This window comes from Branchiostoma lanceolatum, chromosome 3 (assembly GCF_035083965.1).
Source record: "Branchiostoma lanceolatum isolate klBraLanc5 chromosome 3, klBraLanc5.hap2, whole genome shotgun sequence".
Lineage (NCBI taxonomy): Eukaryota > Metazoa > Chordata > Leptocardii > Amphioxiformes > Branchiostomatidae > Branchiostoma > Branchiostoma lanceolatum.
The window spans coordinates 25888037-25906905 of NC_089724.1; the positions used below are offsets into that span (position 1 = coordinate 25888037).

Genomic DNA, 18869 nt, shown 5'->3' on the forward strand with positions numbered 1-18869 from the left:
TCTGTATTCTTTCTTTTGCCTCTATTAAACAATTCATGGTTAAAACGAGGTTGTTTAAAATCAAATTTGATTTTAATTTAAACATCATTGGTTAAAAGATTATCCAGAATGTAGAGTGGTTGCTAGGGCCTCTAGGATCCTCTAGTCATTATGATACAAACTGTCACCAACGCTGCAAGGTTTTGATAACCACCCCCTCTGGTGTACCGTACATTGTATCCGGCTATGTATCCATGCCCTATTCTTTGTATCCTGTTGAAAACTGGGCCAAAACACAGCCACAACAAACACACAAAGCCCCTGGCGTAGTGCATCATGGGAGCCCCAGGGGACACCACCAAAATTAGGGCCAATTAATTATTACTGTGGTCTAGAATGCACTCAAATTAATTGACTTAATTAAATAAGGCTATTTTTAGACCATTAACTTGAAAATCGTACTTTGTTTACAAACAAGAAAAGAGGAAAGTTGTCCTGACATCATTTAGATGCTTTGCACCCCCATGTCCTCGACCATGGACTAGTCCAAGTTTAATCATGGCGACCTTCGGTTGTTTAGGAAAGTCTAGCGGCAGAAATACTCCAAAATTAACGGATTTCGACGGGGAGCCTCCATAAGAAAGTTGGGGACACGTTTAAGAAGCCTACGTGCAACTATCCACCAAGAAAGTTGTAGTAAAGAAGGTATGATACTGAAGTAAGCCTTGTTTTTTTAGAGGCAAAGCTTTATTCAGGATAATGTGTTAGGAGAGGAAATTATGTTGGTTCGGTGTTCTTTCAACAGGTGTTCTGACCCGTGACACCCCTCACCCCCTCCCTCCCGTACCGTTTCTTCATTATCATTCTTCGTACGGACGGGCAAAAATTGCAACAGTACGTAGAAGTACAGCATTCATATAAAAGAAGTGCAAGTTTTGGCCAATTAATCTTAAACTTTTGTAACGTTGTCGTTTTCAACAACAACAACAACAGTTTTTGTTGCTCTTATTAATGGGTTAAGGATACTGTTGTGCCAAGCTACCGTATTTTCAAAGCACCTATATTGTGTCAGCAGGCATACTTATTTCGCTGTTATTTGAACGATTTTCATACTTGTGAACTCTGAATTTGAAAATAAAACACAATTTGCACTTCAGATCATTACTAGTTTCCAATTATTATTTAAACATCATTCATTGATATGATAATGATTAGGGATATGTTTTTGATCAACTTAACAATTTTTTGATAATATTATACCATGTTTATAAAACACCATTATATATCATCAAGGAGGTTTGATATCATCAGATGATGTATCAAAAGCTACTTTCAAACCTGTTAACAAATCCGGTGTCTGAAAGACAACATAAGTACTAGTACTAGGTTGTACCATGTTGCATCTTATGTTTATTTAGAATACCAGTAACGAGATGGAAGAGTGCAGCTTCATCAGTAATGAACAACTAGTTAGGACTAGACCCTAGAAGAAAGTTGACGATGGCAAACATCAGGACCTTCTGTCGTGTTCGTCCAACGGACCGCATCTCCGAGTGCGTGGAAAGCTCCAGCAAAACGGTAGACGTCCAGGTCCCTAACACGTCCATGTTCGCTGACTCCGGAGTGAGAGGGGGTTTGTCTCACTCCTTCAAGTTTGACCAGGTGTTTGATGGACAGGTGTCTCAGGAGGAGGTGTTCGACTCCATGGCCAGGGATATTGTGGAAGGTTGGTTACATTTGTGAATAATTTCATCAGGTTGGGAAGTCACTGAATAAAATCAAATTAAGAAGACTCTCTGTACACAAACAAGTGATTTATGCAACCAAAATTTTGGTGACCATCTATCGCCTTCCTCAGGGTAATTCTTCACAATGCACTACAGCACAGGTGTTGCTGCTTATAGATGCATTCCCAGATGCAAATTATTTACAAATACATATATACTATTACTAGACTTGCTATTTGATTACTAGTAGCTGAGCCAATGTACAATCTTTTACTTTGAAAAATTGCTGTGTAAAAGATTAAAAGATAACTGAGTTTGTTCATCAAATGAATATCAAAACTATGTATTCCTTCTTCTTCTACCAGGTTTCCTTGCAGGATACAATGGAACCATCTTTGCCTATGGGCAGACAGGCTCAGGGAAAACCTACACTGTAGAGGGGGGTGCCAGAAGATATGCTGACAGGGGGCTAGCTCCGAGGTAAGGAAGGGCGAAGCCACTCTGTACTCAAAGTCATCATTTCCAAACGGGGGCTAATTTTTGGCACCAAATTTGTATGGGTTACAAGGTGAGTTAGCAAGGAGAAGGTTGAAGCTTATTATTAAATGATCCTTCTTTATTTAGTGTTTGTGACTGGTTGTTAAATTAATATTACCTTAAAAAATTAAAATTTGTCTAAAAACACTATATTATAGCTACTAACTTTACAAGTATAATGTAAATGCATTTAAGTTCGCATGGTTTTTATTTCGCGGTAGAGAGAAAAAGTGTTCGCGGTGGTTTTACGTTCACGTTTGAAACAATAGTTAAGTGCTACGGTCATAGGTAGGCAAAAAGTTTCGCGGTAGTTTTAAATTCGCGCTGAAATTTCACTGCGAAATCCGCGAACATAAAACCACCTAGTACATTTCTGCATTTACAGTATATTTAATACACATCCTGTGCTGTTATGCAAGACAACTTGGTCAAGACTACCAGAGATCGATGCTGCAGCATTTTTTTGTTTTTCCAATAGTTGTTTATCATTGCCTTTCATGACGGGTTAGTTGTCAAAAAAATTGCTACATGTATATTGTGCCCTAAAGTGTGCTGAAATGTGTTCATGTTCTCCCCCCTCGTAGAGCCCTGTCCATGATCTACAAGGCCCTTGAAGAACGTCAGCAGGAGGAGATCTCAGTCAAGGTGTCGTACCTGGAGATTTACCAGGAGGTGGGGTATGATCTACTGAACCCTGCCGGCAAGACGGGAGTGGTACCTCAGCTCAGCAAGGTGGGAAGCGCTGATGTGATTGTAATGACAAGGTCTTATATATTTATTTATTCAATGGTTTCGCTATTCAGCATGCCTAATATGTAAAATCCGGGGCTGTCCAACTAGCCTGTTGCTATTACAAAGGGCTAGCCAAGACAAGACATTACAAAGGAATTTTGACATAGGCAGGTTAAGGAATATACATTTTAGTTTTGAACGTAGTTACCTGACTTTTACAAGCGTTTTTGTATTGTTGAGGAAACGCTTTGGTAGAGATCATGATATTTCTTTGTTCATGCTTTGTATACAATCATGTAGTATACAATTCAGACCAGATATTAAAGTGACTGTCATATCATGCAAATTTCTAATCAATAAATCTTACTATGATCATTTCTCTTACAATGATAATGATCTTTTTTATTTTTTCTCCTCATGTTTTACAGGACAATACATACATATAGGCTATTTGGTAGGAACTTTTGCCTAGTAGATAATGTTTATGTGTGTTGGTTAAAGGAATGCACTCTTAATACTAATGGTGGTCACTAAATTAAGGTCCTGTCTGTCGATTGTGGAAATGTTGCTTGATAATGTTTTTGTCTCTTTAAATTTGGTGTAGATTTTGTAAGGTGGACTTGCCATTCTCTTTGGCTGTTTTCGGCCATTTTTTGTGTGCATACATGTACAATATATATGTACATATATTTAGATATATTGTTGTTTAAATGACTTATGATTGGCTGCTGGGTGAATAATATGTTTATTATTATAATTTTTTTTCACACCGGGGAACAATTTGGTACAATTTAGCTGTGTATCATGACATTTATCTATATATCTATAACATTTAGCTGTTATGCCTGAAAACTATTAATGATTAAGATGGTGAGAATCAAATTCTGGTTAGTGTGTTGGTGTAACACTAACAGATTTTGCATTTAACACGGTACATGTACCATAATTTGGGTGGAAGGGCTTTCAATGTTTATTTCATCACTAATGTTTAAAGACTTAACTTGATTTCGTAAAGCATACTGCATTATGTTAAATATACCACTAAGACCAGTTCTGACTTGTTTTACACTAGTCCATCATAGATTAGCGTTTTTACAACATTTCAAATTGGTGGCCTGGTGCCCGTAATACTCAACGAGTCCAAAGACCGTGACGTCAGAATCCGTCAGAATCGGACTCGGCCCCAGAATCTATTCTATAGAACACGCATCGATCGTAACAGTCGGATTCTGACGGATTCTTTCGGATTCTGATGGATTCTGACGTCACCGTCTTTGGACTCATTGAGTATTACAGGCACCAGGCCACCAATTTGAAATGTTGTAAAAACGCTAATCTATGATGGACTAGTGTAAAACAAGTCAGAACTGGTCTTAGTGGTATATTTAAAATAATGCAGTATGCTTTACGAAATTAAGTTTAGTCTGCCTTTAACAACACAAATGTCTGTCTATCTGCAGGTGTCTGTAGTGGAGGGAGGAAAGGGGTACTACGTAGTCCGGAACCTGTCCACCCATCTGGCCTCCACGGAGCGCGTGGCCCAGAGTCTGCTGCTACAGGGCCAGGCTAACAGGAAGGTGGCGGAGACGCCGATGAACCGGCGGTCGTCGCGCTCGCACGCCGTCTTCACCATCCAGCTGCAGGCCAAGGAGATAGGGTCGGAAGTCATCACAAGGTCATTACAACATGATAATCTTATCTTGACTTATGGGATGTTTTGTGGATGTGTCTTTCCCAAGATTAATGTAATTTGATATGTGGATGGATGGATGCTGACAGTTTCTTTGCTTTTGAAGATCAGTGGGAAGGTTTAATGTCCTCCTCAGCAACTCTCCAGTGGCTGGACAGACCAATTGATATTTATGCTGTTTGTGCAGTTTATTTAGACTTGAAATTGCTCTATTTGGCCATTTAAGTTCTTTGAATTTTGATATCTCTCAGTAAAAGAAAAAGATTTTAAAAAAAAAGCAACTCAAAACACATGACAAAGAATGATGTTCAACTGTAGTTTTCCTGTTGTTCTGTTATAAAGACTCTTGATACTTGACTATAAAGCATATTGGCTTATGGCAATGATAAAAGTATAGGTTTACCATATATCCATGTCCTTTTGTATTTTTCTGAAGTGTTATTTTCGTTTTTGTTTTTACTGTCATTTTCCTGTGAAAAATCAGAAGACTGAGTGAGTTGAGATTTGTTGCTCTAACAGACTTTTCCTTCCTGTAGATCTAAGCTCCACCTGGTTGACCTGGCCGGGAGTGAGAGAGTGTCCAAATCCGGTACCCGCGGCGCTCGACTCGAGGAGGCCAAGTTCATCAACCTGTCCCTGCATCACCTGGAGCAGGTCATCGTGGCCCTGCAGCAGGGCGCACGGCGGGCTGGGAAGGACAACTCAGGAATGAGGTAAGGGAGGGTTGTATGCTGGGAAAGAACAATTCTGGTATGAGTAGTGGTAGAAATACTTTTTTTCAGTGCTCTGAAATATTGCAGAATGACAAAATTTTGTTCTGCAATTTGAAAATATTTCCTGAAAATACACAAGCCTCCATACTACAACCTTCTCAACTAATAATGCCTATTTATATTATATCTAGCTTTGCAACATACATTGCTGTGATTTTTTATTCTCTCACTCTATCTTTAATTTTTACAAGCAAAGTTTGAAACAGGAAAAACGTAATACATGTGTGTGAAAAATTGAGAACTATTGAATTCCGATTCTGATTTTTTCATTCTGCAAAATTGCAGATTGTATCATTTCTCTTCTGCAATCTTGAAAATCTTTCTGCAAATTGCAAACTGCAGGTGGGTATTTCGAACACTGTATGAGGTAATGGCAGGTTGTATCTGGAAAGGTTTACGTACATGTAGTATCAACAAGAAAGGCAGCATTTGTTTTAGAAATTGTAAGAGGCATCTTGGGATGTACAGAGTTGAAATTGTGACAATGTCAGTGACCTGTTTTGAAGTTGCATTGTTCTTCTTTTCTGTCCAGTCGTAATGCCAGTAGCTTCAGCCTGGTGTCCCTGGCCATGTCCACCTTCAGCACTGTGAGCACTGGAAACAGGGAGAGGCACATCCCCTATAGGAACTCCTTACTCACCATGGTACTCAGGGACAGTCTGGGTGAGTATATGTAGAAACAAACGATCAAAAGAATATAGCAAAGCCTTCAATTATGCAAGCACACACGTCAGCAACAGTAATGGTATATAATACGTGTTTTGGCCTCCGTCGGTCTGAGTATTGACCATGGTAAAATCCTAATTCACAACAGCCCTACAGCATCGTCTATGGCTAAACAGCCCTATACGAGAATGGCAGTCTCTGCCACAAAAATCACATCTGTAAGCTGACTCAGTTCTGTTGTAAAGTAGCTCTTTTCTGCGGATCCGCTTTTCTTCTGCGCTGTGCACCAGTAATGGTAACAGCACAGAGAAAGGATTATTGCCACAGTGACTATCTACTTTGTAGTCTTAATTATTTTTTTCTAGTAGTAATGGTTTATTGATTGTCACATCCACACATGTCGCAAACAATGGCAGCCTATTGGCTGAATAATTATTGGAGACTTACTGGCTTTACAATTTATAGGACTGAAGGTTGCAGGTGAATGTTTTGATTCTGCCCACAGGAGGGAACTGTCTGACAGCCATGGTGGCCAACATCTCCGTGGAGCATCAGAACCTGGGAGAGACCCTGTCTACCTGCAGGTTTGCACAGAGGGTGGCCTGTATCACCAACCATGCCAGGTGGGCACAGGACGTCATTCTCCTTCATCATGCAGCAATAGAAGTCTTACAAGAGAAATTCTTTTTGTAGAAATATTTTCTCAATCATTGACAACCTTAATCTTTCTGTTTGCTCCAAATGAATTTACTTAGACCCCGTTCACACTCATTTTTTTCAATCGCGATTGAAGTATAATCGCGATTGAATCGATCCGATCGCGATTGATTTTTTCAGTGTGAACGCTCCCAATCGCGATTGGAACGATCCAAAACGATCCAATCGCGATTGGATTGTAACTACCTCCGGAGGTAGTTTGATTGGATTAATCGCGATCGGATCCAATCCAATCCTATCAAATTTTGAGTGTGAACACAACTACGATTCATTCCATCGCGATCGGCGGAGATTTCGGCTGGTTCCGGGGGTGGGAGGTCATACATGCGGGTACGTGGGGTCATAGTTCGCATCGCGCGGGAAAACAAACCCAATCCGCGCGTCAGATCGCTCTTTTACAACAACAACTTTTCATCGTCAACAATGCCCAAGAAGAAGAATAAAACTCCGTCAGCAACTTCAGCTGGTGGCAGATGGCGCGATGAGGAGACCAGGGTCCTCATCGCAATCTGGGGGAGAGAGGAGGTGCAGGCCAAACTGGGGAAATGTCACCGAAAGAGGGACATTTACCGCACCAAGTGACAATGTCTAGCGGAAAAATAGACACAAAACAAGGACAACAAGGACAACAACAACATTTACCAGATGATCGCCGATAGCATGTTTCAATCGTGCTTCAATCGCGATCGGATCACGGCGTACTTTAATCCACATGGCGAAAAGCAGTGTGAACGCAAAAGTTTCTTTGCGTTCAATCGCGATCGGATCGAACAATCGCGATTATACTTCAATCGCGATTGAAAAAAATGAGTGTGAACGGGGTCTTAATGTGAAAAAAATGAAATCCCTTGTGACACCAGTCTCTATAATTCCTGTTATTGTGCCCTTTTCCAGTCGTAATGAAGAGTTGGACGACAAGATGGTGATAAAGAGACTGAAGAGGCGGGTAGCAGAGCTGGAGGCTGAAGTCAGCTGTCTAAAGGCTGGGCTACCTTCAGGACAGGTAGGAGTCACACTGTATATCTCATTATCCTTGCTGATTAGACTAGAGTCCATTCCAAGTCACCAAGAGGGTTGTTATTGTCATAATTTACAAATGTTTTCAATCTATTGTAATTATTTGTGTGAGAGATTTCATACTTAAGAAATATTTTGAATGTGATTTCAAGTTATAAAATTAATACTTCTCTGGTTTTCTTAAACTTAAGAAATATTCATCATATGCAATATGATATTTGTAACAGTTTCTAAATAATGGTAACGGCATGCTACCATTATTTACCATTATTTACAATTTCCTACCATTTTTTACCATTATTTGTAACATCTTTATAAATACTAGTAAGTCAGAGGGCTGGGAAGAAAGCAATTCACACATCCTTGCGAAGTATAGGGAAGAATGCTTTGCACAAAGGACCCAACAGTGTCCTGCAGTGAAGTCTAAAGATGTACAAAAGCAGACAGAAGGGCCAGATTAGCACCTACTTTTATGGGGGCAATCACCATTCTACCATTCTTAACCATTTTCTACCATTTTTTGTAAATATTTACAAAAGTGAAAGAATCACATAGATGTTTAGAAATAATTGTAAATAAAGAGATTTTTGTGCAGTTACTTTCAAAATATATCTAAATTATCTAATTGAATTCAAATAAATTCATATCTTTATATTCAATCTTTTAGAAAAATTTAGAACTATTGTCAGTCAGATATTCTTTGATTACAAATTTGTCAAAATTATTACAAATATTATTATAAAACCCTTGCGGTGTCTTGGAATGGACTAAGGCTAATTGCCATTCTGCCATGCATGTAAGTCAAGAGTTAGGTACAATGTAGTTCATTTGTAATAATAATATTAATTGCTTCCAAATTTCAGTGTTTCTAAAAGAAATATATGTTGTAAATGGCAGGGATAAAAAAAAGATTCATCAAACCAGAACATATTTCTCCCCCAAAATCTCAACTCGTCTGTATATTCTAATGTCATTGTTCCCTCCGTGATAGAAGGCAGACAAGGACAGTTCCCAGTCAGACCCCCTGCAGGCTGTCCAACTGTCAGAGGCGGAGAAGAAGAAGTGTGCTCTCATCATGCAGGCCTTCCTGGTGGGCAAGGTCAACGACCCCGTCACTGCAGGTCAGTTTGTTAAGGACGACAAACATTAGGCCTTATCAATCAATCAATCAATCAATCAATCAATCAATCAATCAATCAATCAATCAATCAATCAATCAATCAATCAATCAATCAATCAATCAATCAATCAATAACCTTTATTTTAACAGGAAATGCCCCGTCGGCCAGTCCCATTGCAGTGTGGAGATGTTATTCATTATATGAACATGGTTATTTCACTTGCCAGTAGGGGTGGATACCGGTTTGGCTTAATAAGGTCCAAGTCCAAGTTGAGGTCCAGAGATTTAGGTTCAGGTTCGGACCTGAACCTGGACCTGATCCTGTCTGGTTGATGTTTTGATTTATTTTACCAATATTAAGCATAGAGAATTGATACTGACGCACACAACTATAAACCTTTCTTGGTGAGAAGACTTTCAAGATAAACTAGTGTTTGATATTTGAGTGTTGCACTTATATATTTAGATGCCTTTTTTTGTCAGAGGGGAGACTCAAAACACTTATCAAACAAAATAGAAAAATGTATTTGTACCTTGTTCCGTTTTTTTTGGACCCAGGTTTTTGGCTTTCAGGTTTTTTGGACTCGGTTCTTGGATGTTATAAAGGTCCAAATCAGGTCCAGCGAACCGGTATCCACCCCTATACTTGCCAGTAATTATTAGCTCATAGTGCTGATTTAAGATGGCTATGAAATTAATGCCGTGGTTACAACTTTCACTTTAAAAAGATTCTGTTACAGTGTTGAGTTTCATCTCAGATGTCCATTGTTTTCCAAGGTACTTTCTTGGTCCTTTCCTGCCATGTAGGTACTGACACAGATGTGAAACTTTTCTATTTGCTTGTCTAGACAGTCTTATTCTCAGTGCCATCTCCTAGCAACTATTTCTTAAAATCGTTTTTCTCTTGTTCCAGGAGTGAACAGCCCGTACATGTTCCGTGAGTGTTTGCGTGTCCTTCGGGAGCTTGTCCTGAAGGGGATGGGTCGCTGGGTGTCGGAGACCTCGCTGGAGTCCTCCTCACGACCCATCAGCCAGCAGACCATGCTCACCGCCAGCAGTGGCTTCGACGAGACACCCGTCAAGACAAAGCCGAGTAGCTATCGTCTCTTTGAAGGAAGCGCCAAGAGGTCTGCAAGGTATGATATGACTACCTTTTGTAGTTAGACAAAACTACCTTTTGTGTTGTTTTCCAACTTGCCGCTCACTGTCAGCAGTGGGTTCGACAAGACACCCGTCAAGACTCAAGACAAAGCCGAGTAGCTATCGTCTCTTTGAAGGAAGCGCCAAGAGGTCTGCAAGGTATGAAAAATCACCTTTAGTGTCGTTTAAAGATTTGTTTAAGGCTACACCATTCTAATTTCTTGGTTAACAGAATTTTGAAAAAAATGCTAGATTGGAAAATTATCAGGAAAACAGAATGTCAGAGGAAAGTCTGTACTTTGGTGCACACAATTTCATGAGTGAACATGGTCAGGTGCAAGTTTTCACCCCAGCCTTCTGTTTTCATGATTTTTTTTTGCTAAGATTTAAAAACAATCCATTAACCAAGAAATTAAATTGGTGTAGCCTAATTGTCAGAGAGTCTAGCATATTTTTCACCTTAAAATCTACCCTTGGCTGTGACATTTGACAGGGCTCAGTGACCTGGAAACTATTGGCCAATCTCTAAAACGTACTTAGAAAAGTGATTGAGAGGACAATGGCTGTATTGTTACCTCATATTTCCATTAGAGCTTGCAGACTATTTCCATGCTGAGTGATGCTGGCTTAAACAACTACTAGTATGTTGCAAAATGATACTAAAGGTATCATTACTTGCCAAAGTGCTGAACTGCTATTTAAACCCTGCCTTTTTCCCCAGTAAATCCAGGACCAGAAGTGCCCCTACCCCCCAGCACAAGTCTGACATGTCTGCAGACAAGCTAAAGAGTGGAACGTCGCGGGAAGTGGCCACCCCTGCCAGCACTACCAGGCTGTCTGTACAATCTGGTAATTGTTCTTTCTTTAATATTAAACAATATAAAAACAAGCCAAAGGTGATCTGTAAGGTCATCAATGCATGTTTCTGATGTAGTGGGAGGAAGGCTGTAGGGTTGCCAAAAGTTTTGGAAGTCTGCATTTTGACATGATGTTCTTCGATATAGATGGATGTTTATTAGCTTTCATGCTAATAAAAAGTTAGACTTGACTTCCCATGCACGAACATTGTTTTTTCATGATATTTAGCTACTCAAGACGTTTTCTCTCTCTCTCTCTCTCTCTCTCTCTCTCTCTCTCTCTCTCTCTCTCTCTCTCTCTCTCTCTCTCTCTCTCTCTCTCTCTCTCTCTCTCTCTCTCTTTCCCAAGGGCACAATGTCCGGACATGTCTGGGTACACCCCTGGGGATGTTTTATTTGCATATTGCAAGATATGTGTCCTTGGCATCAAGTTTTATTCCTATGAGACCAAGTCTAGTTTGTATGAATGTCTAGTTTTAATTTAACAGTCCATTTTGTGCCCTGTGTAGAACCCGTGTCTCCCAGACGTAAGGAGCAGTACAAGACGCCGTTCGAGAAGAAGCGTGAGAAACAGATTCGCACCATCAGCAAGAAGCTGGAAAAGAGCCAGGAGGAGCACCTGGAGCAGAAGAAACACCTGGAGGAGTTTCAGCTGGACATCAGGTGCCAGCAGCTGGAGCTGGTCAGGGGGGAACTTGAGTGAGTATTGCAACAGTTACATGTAACTGTTATGTTTTTATGTTGATGAAGGTTAGACTTCCAGGTAATAAGATACACCAAAAAACAGTTACTCATTGGCAAGCAACTTTGATAATGTTTCCCATTGACACAAGCAGCATGCGAATCCTGTGTACAGTGACCACCTATCCACACAGACCACTTAATCAGCCCCCTGAGTGGTCTTCTTGGGCAGTTTTGACTGTATTTTCCTGAAAACCTTTGAGGGAAAATTTGGTACTGTAATTCACTTTATCTTCACGGTAGCAAAATTTCACGGCACAAGGAAATTTGACCTTTTCACTGAACTTTAAGTTCATGGTGGCGGCAAGTGATTTACAGAACGGATGTGTGAAGGAATCATAAACATTTTTTTCACAGTGATTTTAAGTTCACGGTACAGAGGTGACAGTGAAAACAGTGAATACAAAGTTACAGTGAAAGAAACAAGAATTACAGTACCTTGATAGAGTTTGCATTGAGACTTATCGTTTTAGATAACGGGAAAAGTTGTCAATCAGCAATAGTTAGCTTCATACAAAAGAATCACAAAAGAATCAAATGTTTGATATCAGGTGATATATACATCACAGGACAAATTGCAAAACTGACTCAGAGTCAAATCATTAATACAATGTTGGTGTTGTCCTTTAGGAGTAAGATCTTCCTCACCAAGGAGCAGCTCGCCCGGCAGCATGCATATGTACTGCAGCTGAAGCACATCCAGACAGATGATGAGACCCTGTCACAAGAGAAACTGGTGCAACATCAGCTACAGAAAACTCTGGTAGGTTACAAATTTTGCATCCACTAAGTTGTATCTTACTTACAGCCACTTCTCCACGAATGCATTTTCTTACCAGTATTTTTGAAGAATCTAACCTAGCTTTAAAGGTAACGAGAGCATTTTATGAGGCTTGAAAGTTGAATAAAAAACTCTAATTTCTAGATTCCTACACATAGTAAGTTTCATACCATTACATATCGACATTGAAGGAGCATCATTACAGGATCTTGACTGTCCATCACAATTAGCAGTTTGTCCAATGAGAGAGTGACTGCATGTTCGTCAGATATTTGCATTTTTATGTTTACATTTTGACAGCAGTGAGCGGGGCTATACTATTGGTTTATGTACAGTAGGCGTGTGAAACTAAAAGATCAACATTTAGCTTATTTTTGTGCCGTTTATGAGCACTTTTGATAAGAAATCTGCATGCAAATGTGGTAAACTGTGTCATTAAATGTCAATTTTATAAAGATTACATCAACTAGAATATTTCCTGTTTTCAAGCCTCATAAAATACTGTGGGTGCCTTTAAGGAAAAGCTGTAACATTACTTGTTAGACTGGAAAAACCTCTTTCTACCTCAGACAATTTGGAGGGGATTAACCTGTACTTAGGAAGCACAACAAAAGTAGTACACACCTGCACAGTAGATAAACCAAGTCTTTGTCTTTTGTCTCCATACAAGTCTGTCTTATTTTTGTGCAGAACAAGGCAGAGAGGAGACTTGAGTTGGTACAGCAGCACCTGGTAGCCATGGAGGCCAAGGAACAATCCCAGACTGCCCTGTCTCCTCCCACTGACAATGTTAGTAAGGCATCCAGTGCCAAGTCTTACAGGTGAGAGTAACAGACAGTATGTATTGAGTTTGTATACGTATATATAGACTTTTGTCACTTTGAACATTTCATGTATAATCATGCAGACTCAATTATTTGTTTTAGTTGGGTTCTCTACCATTAGTTTTCTTTTAACTCTTTTGCTTGTAGTATAACTCTTTCACTTTATTGAGTTTTACTAGGAATTATAGACTCTGGTGTTATGACCAGGTTTTTCAAGTAGCACTGGGCTTAAAACAAAGCAACAACAATTGAATACACAAACACAAGAAAGACAATTGGAATATTATGTAATTATATTCATATTTAAACATGGCCTGCTTTCGATGCATCGGGTAAATGTCCCGATATCAAGTATTCTTCTCTGACACAATGGCAGCCTGTTCCATAAACATGTGTTGTAGAGCTGTAAGCTTCCATGGAATAAGTTAACATTGGCTGGCGCACAGTGAAACACATTAAAGTCCACTTTCACATTAAATTGTTAGTGCTGTAATAAATTATTTCTAATGCATGTATCCCCAGGTCCTTCCTGTCAGAACCTTCAACTGTTGGGCAGAACGGGCCACCCCTGTTATCAAGTGGGGAAGTCCACAGCGCCAAGTCCAGGGGGAGCAGTGAGGGAGTTGCAGTACCAGTGCCAGTGAGAGGGGGCGCTGTGAGCAGTAGGCAGGTCCTGGAGCAGCTTAAAATTGAGCAAAAGAAACAACACAAGGTAAAGATGCTGCAAATAGAAAAGATTGATACAGATTGTAAAGTGGTGAATGCCTTAGTAACATGTAATGAATGTGAGGTCTTGCAGATGGTAGTGCGCACCAGGTTTCATTCAGTGCCCCTTTTTTTCTAAATATTTCATAACTAGAATGTATTTCATCACAAGTGATGTTTAACATTGATAATGATAGTGTTTCATTTTTATCGCTCATTCTTATATTTCAAATAATTTTAAATATTTTAGGTTGTAATGCTTTGTACTGATATCTGCCGTGTAATAGAAACATAATCCTAATCTGAATCTTCTTAATTGTCAAACAGGAGGAGAAGAAAATCCACAAGGAGCGTGTCTTGACGATCAGCAAACAGCTGGAGCTGAAGGAGGCGGCCACAAGGCAGAAGTTACAGGCTCTGAAACAGATGTTGAAGGGTTCTGGGCCGGAGAGGCCGCCGGTTACTGCATGGGGGGGCTCCGGAGTCCAGTCTGACTCTGTCGCTGGGACCTCACCTGCTTCAGAAGCAGACCATTCACAGAGTCCTGGTAAGGACATAAACATAAGTGTGTACGTACCGTACTCAGGGCATCAAATGTCTGACGTACCACGCAGGCCAAACAGCTTGTACACGATTGAAGATAACGAGAGCACACGCAGCACGGCCAACACAGGCAGCTTGAAAGAAGGGGACTTGGCTGGGAAGACATTTATGACTCAGTCTTGCGACGATGACGGTTTTCGAGACGTTGGTGACAACCACCATGACTTAAAATCCTCAGCTACGAACCAAACTCTTACTAGTCCAAGAGATCTGAATTCTACTTATGAATTTTCCAAGGACGACAGTGGTAATATCCCTGCATGGAAGCCACATTCCCTAGGGTACGGGAATTCCCAGGGAGCTTTTCTTCCAGTTAAGCCCAGGCAGCAAGGAGAGCTGTTTGAAACACCAACGTCGCGGCCGGCCAAAGAGTTGTCCAACAGCGCCGCAAAACCCTCAGGAAGAGATACAAGGAAACCTTCTCCCCAAAAGACATATTATTCTGAGGGAGGCAGAAACCATTCAGCTTCAGTGGGAAGCAGCTCACACTCTCAGCAAAGTGCCTTGTCCTTTGACCCGAGCCAGTTCTCACTGTCCTCTAAGACCTTTGACTCAGCCTTGCAGGAGATGCTTCAACAGGGAGATCCAATTACAGCAAACAACTTATCCAAAGGATCTGTTTACAACAAGAAACCAAAGTCTGGCATATCAAGTGTTATAAGTGTGACAAGCAGTGAGAGTCTGGGGCTGTCGCGCGAATCTACCATGTACGACGATGCAGATTCCACTCACTACACGAAAGACTCACGTCCCATAACAGCAGAGAGCCATGGTACGTGGTACAGTGGGACTCCCGGCAAGGGTATTGCAGTCAGCTCTGCCAAAGGTGAAGGGCGAGAAAGGCAGGCCACACAGGCTCTGTTTGAGGGAAAGTTGTCCAGGTACCTTGGTGGGTCTCAACACGAAGGCAGGGACGACGGTTATGATGGTAAGGTTCAAAGATTATGCAAACTCTTTCCCTGGAATAAATGCTACCCTTTCATTTTTGATTATTTCAGTAATAGTGATTGCTTTCTTTGATGAGGAGGCTGATTGAGGCCATACATTAAAATCAATTGCCTTTTTCACTGTACAGTTTGCTTTCCTGCAGACCTGGCTAATTCTGCCTTCTACTATTCACTACAATCACTTACATGCTCTGTACTTGGACTCTTAAAGCTATATGTATCTGATGTTGTTACCTTCGCCGAGAAGGTTATGCATAGGGTAGGGTTTGTATGTATGTTTGGATGTTTGTAACGTACAACATAACTCGAGAAGGCTTGGATGGATTGTCTTCATATTTGGTAGGTGGGTTAGGTCTTGATGAGACGTGGAAATTATTAGATTTTGGGTCCCCTAGCGGCTTGTTACGGTACTGCAGTGGAACTTCCTGTTTTGATATCTCGTGTTCTGGACAAGCTATGGAACTGATTTTTTAGTGGTAGATAGCTCTTTGGACAGAGAGTAAGTGGTATGGGTTTTGGCCCCCTAGTTCTATCTGCTCTCCACTATCAGGATATGAGCATTTGGGACATTCTTACAGAGAGTATGGTATGGTATGACATTAGATGTGTTCAGAGATTGTGCATAAAGCCATGATTAATCATTCAATGACATGTATGTTATGGTATTGACATTAGATGTGTACCTTGCTTTGTCATTCAATAACATGTAATTCTATGTGTATTCAGGAGATTTCCCTTCGGATGGACCACTGGACCAGTCAACAGCAGGACAACCTAAAGAAGTTCTAACCCAGAACTCCGCCACTCCCGAAGGTCCCTCCCAGAGTTCCTTCCTCCAGTTCCTCAACAAAAGTCGCTCTGTCTCTCCCTCTCAACGCACAAGCTCCAAGACCCACAAAGACGTGAGAGGCACCAAAGCCAAGGTCAAAACCACCGTCATGATAGAGGAGAACACGCCCAGACGGATCCAAGCAGAGAAGGAGGCAGAACGGGAGCGTACGTACATGGACACGGTTAAGGAGCAGAAGGAGCGCGTGGAGAGGATACGACGGGCGCGCAGCGCCGCCGAGACGATACAGCTGGCATGGAGGAGGCACAGAAGTAGAGTAAAAGCTGCTTGAAATAAGCTTTCATGTTGTTGCAAGGTTTTTGTTGCTTTTATGTTTGTTTTTCTGAGACCTGATTTTCACTCAGTTGAATATGGCAAAGAAGATTGATTTTGGTACAGATAGTTGTTTAATAGACTTACTTTCATCTGAGTAAAATTCCCTCACTGTGTTTCGGTGTCAGTATTGGGAGATATAAGTGTCCTCTACAGATGTCTTATGCACGATTTGGAAAGCACAGTTCATTGAGTCTTCTCTGAAGTGTGACAAGAAATATTCATTAAATTAATAGAGAAGAGTACTGCCGCAGAGACAATACAGCTGGCATGGAGGAGGCACAGAAGTAGAGTAAAAGCTGCTTGAAATTAGCTTTCATGTTGTTGCAAGGTTTTTGTTGCTTTTATCTCAAGTTTGTTTTCTGAGACCTGATTTTCACTCAGTTGAATATGGCAAAGAAGATTGATTTTGGTACAGATAGTTGTTTAATAGACTTACTTTCATCTGAGTAAAACTCCCTCACTGTGTTTCGGTGTCAGTATCGGGAGATATAAGTGTCCTCTACAGATGTCTTATGCACGATTTGGAAAGCACAGTTCATTGAGTCTTCTCTGAAGTGTGACAAGAAATATTCATTAAATCAATAGAGAAGACTCGGGGGGCACATGAGAGTATTACTGTAACCGTTGTAAAATGACTTTGCATCAGAGGAATGTAACAAACGGTAGAAGATGACCGAAATTGTGGAAAACTAATATCTTCAAAGTCTGTGCCTATGTTTTATCAAGTAACAAAGTAGTCTAGTTTTAGCTAGAAGCTAGAAGCTTCTTCAGCTTCATGCTTGTAAGTCAGCAGAAGTAGCATAACCTATGATCACGAAGTGGACCTATGCAGGAGTTGAGTACTGGTAAATCGTGACAGGTCTATATTATGTACATACATATATTATGTCCATGTGTATTGCTTGAAAGCTTCAATTGATGAAAATTGAATAGAGTTTATATTTTATGACCAAGATTTTAGATAGACCTATTGAATGTGTATATTTTTATTGTGTAGAACGAATTAATGTATTTTAGAGTATATTTCAATGAAGCAATATGGAGAGCAAGTAGTATATTTTTGTAGTAAAGAAATGAAGGTGTGGTTAATAAAACTTTACAAAGATTCAGTCCCTCTTTATGTGTTTTACTGCATGCCATAGTTACTTTTAGGCGTGATGTATTGACTATAATTGATTATGGAATAATGGGGGCCTGCATGGGGTTACCGTGAACGCTCAACGCTAAAATAAATTCAGAAAGGCAGCGGCTACGTATTATGTGAAGTTTGGCAGACTGGCTTCACGCTTGATCCAGGTGGCAATTACGCTGGAATGCACCGATGACGCTGTACCTTAACCCACAGCATTTTATGAGGCTTCAAAACTGGAAATATTCTAGTTGCTGTAATATTCATGAAATTGACATTTAATGCCATCGTTTACCACATTTGCGTACGGATTACCAAAAGTGGCACAAAAATAAGCTACATGGTGATCTTTTAGTTCCACGCGCCTTGTGTAAATAGACCGATACAATAACCCCGCCCACCTCCGTCAAAACGTAGGAATGCAAAATAAAACATAATGATGCAAATATTTGACGGACATGTAGTCACTCTCTCTTTGGTCGAACCGCTAATTATGATGGACAGTCAGGATCAGTCTATTAGGGCTTGGATTTTCTATCAGTTCTCACTACACAACGACATCGTATCTTTGCTCCTTTAATGTTGATATGTATTTGTATAGTGTTATCGAAACTTACTATGTGTAAGAATGACTAGAAATTGGAGTTTCTTATTCAAGTTTCAAGCCCCATAAAATGCTCTGGATGCCTTTAAATGTTATGCAGGCCCTCCATAAATGACGAGTAACTATTCAAGTATGTGGGCTATCGGCTTAATTGTATTATGCTGTTCACTTGGTACAGACGAAGCCACTTAATTGCACCTCGGATAAACGCACCTTCCATTTAATTGCACCGAATCCCAATATCCAAAACCGGTTCCCATTCACTGCATTGTTAGTGACTCCGCATATCTGCACCGCGCATGGTCACCAATGCCGGATAACTGCACCAATTTTTTTCAAAAATCCTCGACAAGTTAACTAAAAAGGTGCGCTAAAATCGGCAAACGCGGTACAAATGAGCCGATACCTGCCGATG

At 40.5% G+C, this 18869-nt stretch overlaps 1 protein-coding gene across 1 annotated transcript; it reads left to right on the plus strand.

Annotated features, from left to right (window-relative positions):
* Positions 1–433: 433 nt before the first annotated feature.
* On the plus strand, positions 434–17830 carry LOC136429467 (kinesin-like protein KIF3C). The gene is made up of 18 exons (XM_066419297.1): positions 434–684; positions 1398–1705; positions 2072–2186; positions 2828–2975; positions 4436–4650; positions 5202–5378; positions 5971–6101; positions 6610–6727; positions 7716–7824; positions 8830–8959; positions 9872–10094; positions 10820–10947; positions 11465–11654; positions 12327–12459; positions 13168–13298; positions 13824–14013; positions 14334–15537; positions 16283–17830. The coding sequence occupies exons 2-18, from the start codon at positions 1480–1482 to the stop codon at positions 16675–16677; spliced, it is 3963 nt and encodes a 1320-aa protein (XP_066275394.1). The 5' UTR covers positions 434–684; positions 1398–1479; the 3' UTR covers positions 16678–17830.
* Positions 17831–18869: the final 1039 nt, after the last annotated feature.